At 51.6% G+C, this 9,990-nt stretch overlaps 1 protein-coding gene across 14 annotated transcripts in view; it reads right to left on the bottom strand.

Annotated features, from left to right (window-relative positions):
• Window positions 1-4,201: 4,201 nt before the first annotated feature.
• The window catches only part of ZFHX3 (zinc finger homeobox 3), a 685,441-nt gene continuing 679,652 nt past the window's right edge, over window positions 4,202-9,990 (bottom strand). For all 14 annotated transcript variants that reach the window (XM_054198577.1, XM_054198573.1, XM_054198572.1 and 11 more), the window contains one exon: window positions 4,202-9,056. In XM_054198577.1, coding sequence (XP_054054552.1) covers window positions 7,465-9,056 — 1,592 coding nt within the window. In that variant the 3' untranslated portion in view covers window positions 4,202-7,464. The remainder of the gene's footprint in view (window positions 9,057-9,990) is intronic.

The following is a 9,990-nucleotide window of genomic DNA, read 5'->3' as shown; positions in this document are numbered from 1 at the left end:
AGTCTTTTTAACTGAACATGCTCACAGCTGAATCGATATGAATTATACGGCACAGAAGATGCCTAGGGTATTAAAACATTAATTAAGTAACATCATGCTACCATCTAACCAACAGCACAATACCATTTATAGGTACCGCTATCTTTTCTCTGGGGCGCAGCGTGAAGTCTCTCTTCCATCACCGCAGAGGCGGCGGGAGACCAGCAGCACCGCTGGCTGCAGCTCCTCCGCCGCGCGGGATGGCGCCTTCCCTTGGGGCGGCTGTGGCTGCTGGGCGGCATGGTGGGCATGGACCGGTGCCATCAGCCCAGCAGTCCCAGTCCCGGCCCCAGTGGGCATGTGGAAGGGCCCCCGTAGCTGCAGAGCTTTGTCTGTTGTTTCTGCGCTGCCACCGACCTGCTGTCACCTGTGCCTCGCCGGTGGGTAAGGGAGGACCATCCCGGTCCTGCCGGGGGATGAGCTGCTGGAGCCAGCCCCAGGCAGCGCTGCCGAGGAGAAGGAGACACCTCCTCGACCCGTGGATGGTGCCAGCGTCCCCGCGCTGAGCTGCCGCCTGCGGAGCCGATCGGAGGCAGTGCCCACGCGGCTGTAGTTGGATTAGCTCACCACATCAGCCCGGGGAACTAATGCACCGATTCTGCAATATACCAAAATAGAAAGTCATTGGAGTGAAATCAGTGTCTTCACCACATCCCCTCTGGCAGAGCGTTAATTAAAATGACTCTCTAGTGCTTTAGATCATCAGGTGTACATTGTTAATGAGCTTGGAGGAGAGAATGGGCTCCACATTTGTAGTTTAAGCGCTGATGGAGTTAACCCTTCACCACTGCTGGCACAGCCCGAGCCTGGTGGCAGTTTCTCAGCGTATCCGTCTGCATTAGAGAAGTCGGCTCTCTTAGCAGACTTCAGATGTCATTTAGCAAAGACGTTAACGTGGGACCCTGCTCAGTTCAGCAGAGACCTGGCTGCACAAGTGATGTGGCTGCAGCCGCAGCTCTCAGGTGAGGGGGGGGTCTGGGCCCAGCCCAACCCCCCGTGGGCTGCTGTGGCCACGGGGGACTGCAGGACCGGCCACCCCACGGGCTGAACCTGCCCGGCGCTGCAGCGCGTCTCCTGCAGCAAACCTGGGCAGGGCAGGCAGGCGTCCCACAGAGCGCAGCAAAACTGGTCTCGCTCAAAGCTGGCAGCTGGCAAGGTTTGCCACGTGGTGGCATTGAAAACGTGTCCTTGATGCCTCACCTGGATGCCTGGGCCTGCAGCGGCGATCTGGCAGCATCAGCCATGCCATTGGGCTGGCAGCAAGAGAGGGAAGCTGGTACCCATGGCTGCTGGTGTGGGAACGAACCCTCCATAGCACTGACCCATGCGTCCGCACGCCGGGCTGTGCGGTGGCATTGCCATGTCTGTCCCCTGCCCCGGCCCCCTCAGAGCCAACTGTGCTGCCTGGACACGGCACTGCACGCAGGGGGACACGGGACCGGGGACAAGGGCTCAGCCGCTGGCCGGGCAGCCCAGGAGCAGGCTGAATAGAATAGAGTAGAATAGAATAGAATAGAATAGAATAGAATAGAATAGAATAGAATAGAATAGAATAGAATAGAATAGAATAGAATAACAGCCAAAGCCCCTGCTCCTGCTGCGTCAATGACGGTAACACACGGGCTGCACTGGGGGGCAGAGGCACCCTCCAGCCGGGAACTCTGCTCCAAATCCATCGGCAAAGTTACTCTCTGTAGAGGGCACCTGATCACTGCTCTGATTTTATAAATATGTATTTTTTTGGCTTGTAAGAATGTACTAGTAAGAGCTAAATCCCTTCCTCGTCTTTTAGGTGATGGCAATGAAAGGTTATTTAAAAATCACTCCCGTCTCCTCTTACCAGAATCCCAGCATGGAAAAACCTTCTTATTTCTGTCAGAGGTTTGCACAGTTTCCGCTGGAGCAGTGCTCTGAGCAGCGTGGCTCTCGCAGAGGTTTTTAGTTTGCAGCTTGTGCAGCTACTAGAGTCCATTTACACCTTTCTGAGCGTTAGAGCGGGGCTTTCTCAAGCGTAGCTGTTTTAAACGGGAATTCAACCCAGGAATAAATAGCAACGTTACATAATAAACTTACAAAACGGCAGGTCTATGAACAACAGCGAAATCATTAACGCGGCGCAGTGCAAACACCGGTGGAAGGGCTGCGCTGGTGACCCCATTACTGCCGCAGTCCCCTCCGCTTGCGGAAAACGCAGAATGGATTTTTCCCGTGAAAAAAACCCCGAACACTTAAGAGGCAATCCAGATCCCCGCCTGTTTAGGCTCATGCCAGAAAAGCGACGCCTGAGCCCGGGACAGGACAGGGCAGCCCAGCCCCTGGAGAGTTTTGGGGCCCCGAGCCGCAGCGCTCGGGTGCCCTCGGTGCCGTCGCTGTTTCGGTCTCTGGCGGCACGGGACCTCCAATTCCAGGGCTGCCCACTGGGGCCAGGGCCTGGCTTGGCCTGGTTACGCCGTAGCACCAGGAGTCATCCGGGGCTTGGCAATTTTGACCCCCTTTATTTCATAATTCATGTATCTTTGGAGCCTGCGTCAGTGTTGCGTTGGGTTTTTTTGTTTTCTCATGAAGGTGCATCAGCGACCCGATTATTGAACTTACTGGCTCACGAGTGAATGCCCTGACCCTATTAATTAAGGAACGCCCCCGCGCCCTCGCTCGCTGCGAGATTTCCTCCCCGCGACCTCTGCTGGGGTCAGACGCCGCTCCCCGGGCAGGGAAGCAGAGGAAGCCCCCGGCTGCCGGGGGGGCGGCAGAGCCGCAATGACACCCATACCGAGCAGACGGCTCATCCCACCTGCAGTGGTGGGTTGTGGGTTGTTTTGTTGTGTTTTTTTTTAAATTATTTATTGCTGCAGTTATAAATTAGAGATGAATGGTAACCCTCGGGGCTCTCTTTTGGATGTGGTCCTTACTAATGAATTTCAAGCATTTTCTGCTGCAAGGGGCAGTTTTTGGTAAGAGAATTGTGTATTCACCAGTCAGCAGTTCGTCAAGTTTCCCTCCCCGCTCTCGAGGCACCGCAAGCAGCGGGAGGAGCAGCGAGTCAGCCACTTACCTTTCTTACCTTCGTCTCCTGTTGGTTTGATCAGCCGAAGAAAACAAATGGCGATTTTAGTTCACTTCTAGTTTACAGGTTTCAAGATGACCTCAACCCATAAAGGCATCATGCTTTCCCTTTAACCGTTAATTACAGCACTGCGTCCAGGATTCTTACACGACCATTTGGCAAAATTAAATGCTCTTATAATATCTTTTTCATACACAATGCATCCCGAAGCCCTAATACGAATTGTGCTATTTGGCTCATTACTTCCACTTCAACACTAATCGGCAGCACCAGCCCAGGCGCCCTCGCACGACCGGGCACCCGGACGCCCGCGCGCGGGGAGGGATGCGGCACGCGTGCGCGCTGCCCCGGCGGGTGCGGGGGCGTGCGCGTGGGGACACGCGGCCGCGGGATGCGGCAGCTCGGGCAGCGTTGTCGGCGTCGTGGCGCGTCCCGCCGAGCTGCATGGCACAAACCCACCCCGACACAAGACCCTGCACCGCACAAGCGGGGACATCGGAGACGAGAGCTTTTGCTCATTTTTTTTTTTTTAATGTATCACAATGAGCAGGAAACATACGTGATGAAATATTTCCAAAGGAGTATATTCAATTACCATCTACAGTCAACTCAACTATGACAACAAAGTCTTTTGTGACAATTTTTTTTTTTAAAGTTTTGAAAGTTCCATGTGGTTTCTGTTTCTGTTAGTCTCCATGTATTTTGGTACAGTTCGAGATCAGCATTGTTACAGTAACAAAAAAAGCTAACAAGACTACATTATAGAAAAACACCAAGAACATCATTTTTGGTTTCACTTGCTCTATTTTTTTTGTACATTGCAAAGGCTGTTCATACCCCTCTTCACCTCATTTATGCTTTCTGTTCTACCCAAACTCGCCCCCCCAAAAAGAAAACCGAAAAAAATAAGCAAAGCTTTGTGTTTCACAGTGGGCAGTATCTCAGCGCCGACAAACCAACCAAGCAACCAACCAACCAAGCAACCAACCAACCCAATTTCTGCTTCTATTTAAAAGTTTAATTCTTTTTTAAATTTTTTAAAGCAAAATATATTTCCACGAACGGCAAGTGTGCTGGCTTGTGTCAGCGCCTCCCTCGCCCCCCCCGCCGTCCCCCCCGGGGCACGGGCAGCCCCGACACACCCCTTACGCCTCTCTTTATTCTCAATCGTATGAAACTTTGGCCATCTTCACCACTTAAAAAAGCTTTTTATTAAAAATAAAACAGAAACCCGCTCAATGCTGAGTTTAAAATCTTTCCCTCCTGCCCTGGCCCCGCTCTGACACTGGCTGGAAAGGCCACGTGTGGGCTCGGGGGGGGTCGCCCAGGGCTCCCCAGAGCCGAGGTGGCCCCCGCAGCGTCCCCGGGGTGGCCGGGAGGGTCGTGGGGCGCGGGCGGCCGCGGCGGGGCGCGAGGCCGGGGGGGGACGGGTGACCAGGTCCCAGCACCGTCCCCGAGGCAGCGGGCTGGAAGAGGAGGAGGAGGCAACCTCGCACTGAAAGTCTCTAGAAACGTTTAGAAAAAATACAAGGAAATGAATTTATAAAACCTTTTAGTGGGTGGGAAGGAGGAGGGGGAAGGAGGAGAGAGAAATTGCACTATGACCAAGCAATATAATTAAGAAAGAAACAAAACAAAACAAAAACCTGAAACAAACCAAGACAAAACCAAAAGGATTTCCAAAAGAGACCTTGCGGAATCTGACAGATAAAGCTAGTGTTAAATTGTTAACTTGTATCACATAGAGAATCAAAAACAAAACAAACAAAAACATTTCTATATGATACAGACAGAGTAACATACAACAGTTAAATGGCAAAAAATATATATATATATATTTCATAGAATTACAAACAAGATAAAATAATGGAAAACAAAAACTGTACAACTTTAGAATTTAAAAAATGTTCATCTCAAACACGGGGAGAAATACAAGAACTCTTGTTAAAAGAAAACAGTTTGTTAAAACAGCAAACGCTTTTTGTGTACTTGTTTCCGTTTTTGACACCTTATGCTACAACTGGGTACTGGTAGGAATATTAGATGGTACTCTCTTTAGTATCGTCTACTTAAAAAACAATTAAAAAAGGAATTTGCACTGTGCATTAGCCTAGTTAGAAATATGTACAACAGTTCAGGATCTAGTCTTTCATCGAACTAAAACCAAAAAATCCATAAAAATAAAAGCGTCCCGCTAGAAAATGAACCCCACGTTCGTCTCTCGAATGCTCCAGTCTCTCGCAGAGTCGACAAGCGGCTTCAGCACGGGGAGGAGAAGCCCGGAGGCGGCGGGAGGAACCTGCGTTCACAGTCTTCGAAGTTCCCTTTTGAAGCAGGAGGAGGAGGATGAAGATGATGGGGAGAAGGCTCTCGCACTTTCGGGGCAGAGGAAAGGGGGGCGGGGGGAGGGAAAGGAGATTGTTTCTGTGGACGTTTGGCTACGGAAGTGAAACAGCAAGCATCTATTGTCTCCAAAAAAAAAAATCTACATTTAGCAGCACAAAGTTTTCCTTTCAAAGTCCGGACCGTAAGAGATGCGTGCGTGCGTGCTCCCACGAGCAGGGGTACGGAGCCGGACGGGGGGAGCGGTGCCCGCGCGGGCTCTGAGCCGGGACCCTCGCCGCTCCGCCTGCCTGCCGCGGGAGAGAACTTGGAAAGAGAAACCTGCCTTTTGGTGCGCTGGGTTTTCGCTAAGAGTTGTCTCTCTGCTTGCAGAAGAAGCACAGATAACAACCTGGGTACTTTTTTTATTCTTTATTTAAACTTAGACTTGTTTGTTTAAATCAGAAACAAATTCTCAAGTAAAAAGAATCCTTTTTGCTCATTCTGCACCAGTGGTGAAAGGGTATGTCTTTGGATTTTATTTAAAGCATGAATTTTCTTTAGAGAAAAAAAAAATGTAACAAAAACTTTTTTTTTAAAAGAAGGAACAGAGTGCAGCCTAATTACACAAACAGAAACAAATGCTTATAGTTTAGGAACAGAGTCTTTGAAGCATTTACAAAATGAGGAAAAGAAGAGGGCAAGAAAAAAAAAGAGGAAAAATGGAAATTAAGAAAGAGATAAGTGCACAAGGGTAACAGACATAGGTAAATCGTATGTATACGCCTTAAAAAGTTTCAAACCCCCAACAAAAAATATTCTGCAAGGGATCCTACTGACCCCCCAAAACCCTTTGAACTTCTTTCTTTAGTTTTTATAAAATAATTATGCAACCACCCTCTAAGAAATGAAGGTAGCGACCATAAGTGGAAGATTACAGGATGGGGGAACGGGGAGTAAAGGTACAAAGGGGAGAAAAGCTTAGGCGAGTCAATGGATTGCAATCTATCTGGCTAGGAATGAACAAGACAACATCAAATGAGAAGCCGTCAGCTGGACCATACAAAAGCTAAATGTACACAAAAGGGTTTTTTCTTTTAAATCTACCATACTGCTTCAGTTCATTTCCAATGCAACAATCTACTCAACACCAAAAATGGTCATATCTATCATAAATACAGAAAGTCAGTTGTTTTAAAACTTATTTTTTAAGCTCCGAGTCCTCAACACTCTTTGTGTGGGTTTGTTTTTTTTTTCTGAAAAGTGGGAGTGCTTAACTTTTCCCCTTGAAATTGGCTTCAGCAGAAAAGCTACCCTTAAAATCCCCGAAAAGCTAAAGCAGTTCACATTGTTTTTCTCTTGAATACTTTCTGCCCATTTTAAATTAACAAAAAAAAAAAAAAAAAAAGAGAAAAAAAAGAAAAAAATCCTTTTCTGGAACGAAAACGAAACAAAACAAAACAAAAACCCCAAAACAAACGAAAGAAATTATATATATATATATATAAAACAATGATTCTGAAAACAGAACAAAGTGTGAGCGATTGACCTGAGAATAAAAAGACATTACATTTCTTTTTTTTCTTTTAGCAAGCCATTGGTATCTGAATGCTAAGATAGCAAGAAATTTAAAACTGTAACAAGGTGGGCTGCTTTCCCATACAGTGCATGCCGGCCTCTGCTGTGCTATCGACGTGGGGCGTTATTGAAAAGGGGCAATATACAAGGGGCTCGAGCTCCGAAGACAGTAAGGAGGCAGCACGGGCGTTCGTCTCCCAGACCAACAGTACCTTTGAAAGGACAAATGTAACAGATTTTTTTTTTCTTTTTTTAAGTTTTATTTTATTAAAAGGAAAGGAAAAAAGAAATGTAAAACCCACCGGCATCGTTATATGGGAAAACAACCCACGCTTTTTCTTTTTTCTTTTTTCTTTTTTTGGTTAGAAGCTTTGGAATTGCAGTTAGTCTATTTTTGAAATTGGTTTGTTATTAACTTTTTTTTTTTATTTAAATTCATTTTCATTGTTCATCTTCAAAGCTTACAATCTGAAGGTGTCCATTCCTACGCTAGCTAGACCACTGTCCTTAGGGCAGCCGGGGTCCCGGGGCCCCTCCGCCGGGCTCGCCGGTCCATCTGACTTTTGGCTAAGATCCGTGTCAGACTCCTCCGAATAGTCGTCTGTTGGCATCGAGGGCTGAACCCCTGAGGTGCTGCATGAACTTGAGGTAACCGTTGAAGATGAGGAGAGAGGAGGGAAAGGCGGCGGCGGCGGCTTCCCCGGCGGGGCGCGGGGGGCCGCCGGGGGCCAGGGCTTTCTGGAGGCGTGGGGGGAAGCCGGGGGGGGCCGGGGGGGCGGGGGGCTGTCGTTTGAGTGAGCGGCCGACTGCGAGGTAGATGCGGTGCTGGGGTCGGGGGGGCAGGCAGAGTGAGGTAATAGACTGGGGTGCTCTTTGGCGTTTCTTGCTGCTCTTGTGATTGTTCGGTGTTTGTGCGGGGCTGACTCGAGATGCTGACTGAGGGCTTCGTCCCCACACACCGTGCTCTCGCACGCCACGCACTGGTACGAGCCGCTGCCCTGGCCGCTGACGGTGGGCACGTGAAGCACCATCTCTTGCAGGTTCGCCACGGACTGGCCGAAGAAGCAGAGGGACTTCAGGTGGTCGCTGGCCGCCTCCTGGTCGCTGAAGCCCGCCTGGCACTTGCGGCAGACCAGCTTGTACTGCACCTTCGGGACGATGAAGGGGTCGCAGAGGGAGTCCGCGCCCTTGCCTTCCGCTTCGGGCTCTTCTTGGGGTTTGGGCAGGAGGGGGGACACCTCGCGGGGTGCGTTCTTCTGCTCTTCTTGCTTGGGGGGTTCTTTGGCAGGGTCTTTGTCCGGGGTGGCAGCCCCCGCAGGGACGGGGGTTTGGCTTCCTTTGGGCTGCTGCGCTTTCTGCTGCTGCTGCTGCTGCTGCTGCTGCTGCTGCTGCTGCTGCTGCGCCTGCCGCTGCTGCTGCTGCTGCTGCTGCAATGCCTCCTGCAGACTCTGCTGGTATTGCTGGTACTGCTGCAGCAGGGAGCCGGGGGACAGCCCCAGCAGCGCCTGCGACAGCGCGGGGCTGTAGGGGAAGAGCCCCTCCATCCCGTACATGGGCTGCAGGTACCCGCTCTGCAGGGCGCCGGGGATCTGCGGGGCGTAGTAGGGGGAAAAGCCGGGGACGAAGTAGGGAAGGAACTGGCTCGTCAGCAAGGTGGTGGGGTCCGAATTCAGGGCGGCCTGCAGCGCCTGGAGCTGGGCGGGCTCCACCGCGTACTCCATGGCGGGCAGCGGGGCCGAGAGGGCGCCCGCCGGCGCCTCCCCCTTCTCCTTCTTGGGCCCTGGCAGGGGGTCCCCCTTCCCCTTGGGTGCCTTCTCCTTCTCTTTTGCCTTCTCGCTCTCCTTCTCCTTGCGCTGTGGCAGGGGCGGCTGCTGAGGCTGCGGGGTCGTCGCCGGCGGCTGCTGCGGGGCCACGGCCGCCGTGGCTTGTGCCGGGGTGGGCGAGCTCAGCGCGGCCGGGGGCTGCTTATTTGGTAATCCAGAGGTGGGGAGGCCGGGCGAAGGGACGCTTGTGCTGGGCAGGCCCATCAGGTTGGGTTTGGGAGAAGTTAAAGCTGCAAGAGGGAGGAGAGAGAGGTGAGGAGTCACTCGGTGCTGGGCAGGCAGAAAGCACAAGCTGGGGTGACCCCAGGCCACCCCTCAAGTGCCCCTGCACCCCCGTCTCTCCTGCGCCAGGGCAGCGACCGGGCTGAGCTCCCATGCTGCAGCAGCGCAGGCTGAAGAGCCCATCCTCCGCTCCCGCTTCCTCTGGGACAACTGGTCCTCTCCCGCTCCCCGAGGCCCTGTGCCTGGGGACGTGCCTTACCAGCCCCTGTCACCCATGGCTGGCTCGGCCACGCTGCCTGGCAGCACCAAACGTGGCGTCTCTGCCGGGGACACCCACCGGCCACGTGGGATGCTCAACATGGCTGTTGTTTTACCAACCCCTCTGAGTTTCCCCAATGATTTACAGCTGATGTCGGGGACTGGCATTTTTCCTGCATCTGCGCTAAATGGTCCTTTGGCCAAAGGACTCCAGCAGAAGGAAAGTGCTACGGCCGTAGTGCCGAATGGCCGAATGGCGTTACGCCGAATGGCCGTAACGCTAGATACTGTCAGTCTCGTTAAAATCTCCGCAGATTAGAAAGCCTTGGTCATGGCAACTGAAGAGGACTGAACCGGCTACATCTAAGTTGTTTTGTCCTACTTAGGCTGATGTTCATGAATCCACAAACCTCTGATGCAACCCCTTCCTTCCTTCCAATGTAAGAGGCTTTGGGTGCACAGCTTCTGAGTAATTTCAGAGTTTATGCAGTATTCAGACATCCCCCTAGGGCATGAACGTCGTGGTTTGGGTGGAATTAAGTGTTGTGACGCTTCCTCACAAAGGAGATGAATTAATGGTGGAATGTGAAGTCTGCCTATCTTCCCAACAGCAGGAAGAGCCAGTAACAACACAGTCCCCCAGTGCCAATTCCTGCTCTCACAGCTGATGGAAGCTGGGGGCAA

The sequence above is a fragment of the Rissa tridactyla genome, chromosome 4 (assembly GCF_028500815.1).
Source record: "Rissa tridactyla isolate bRisTri1 chromosome 4, bRisTri1.patW.cur.20221130, whole genome shotgun sequence".
NCBI classification, from domain to species: Eukaryota; Metazoa; Chordata; class Aves; order Charadriiformes; family Laridae; genus Rissa; species Rissa tridactyla.
The sequence above is the reverse complement of the archived record's forward strand: the minus strand, read 5'-3'. Positions and strand labels throughout refer to the sequence as shown.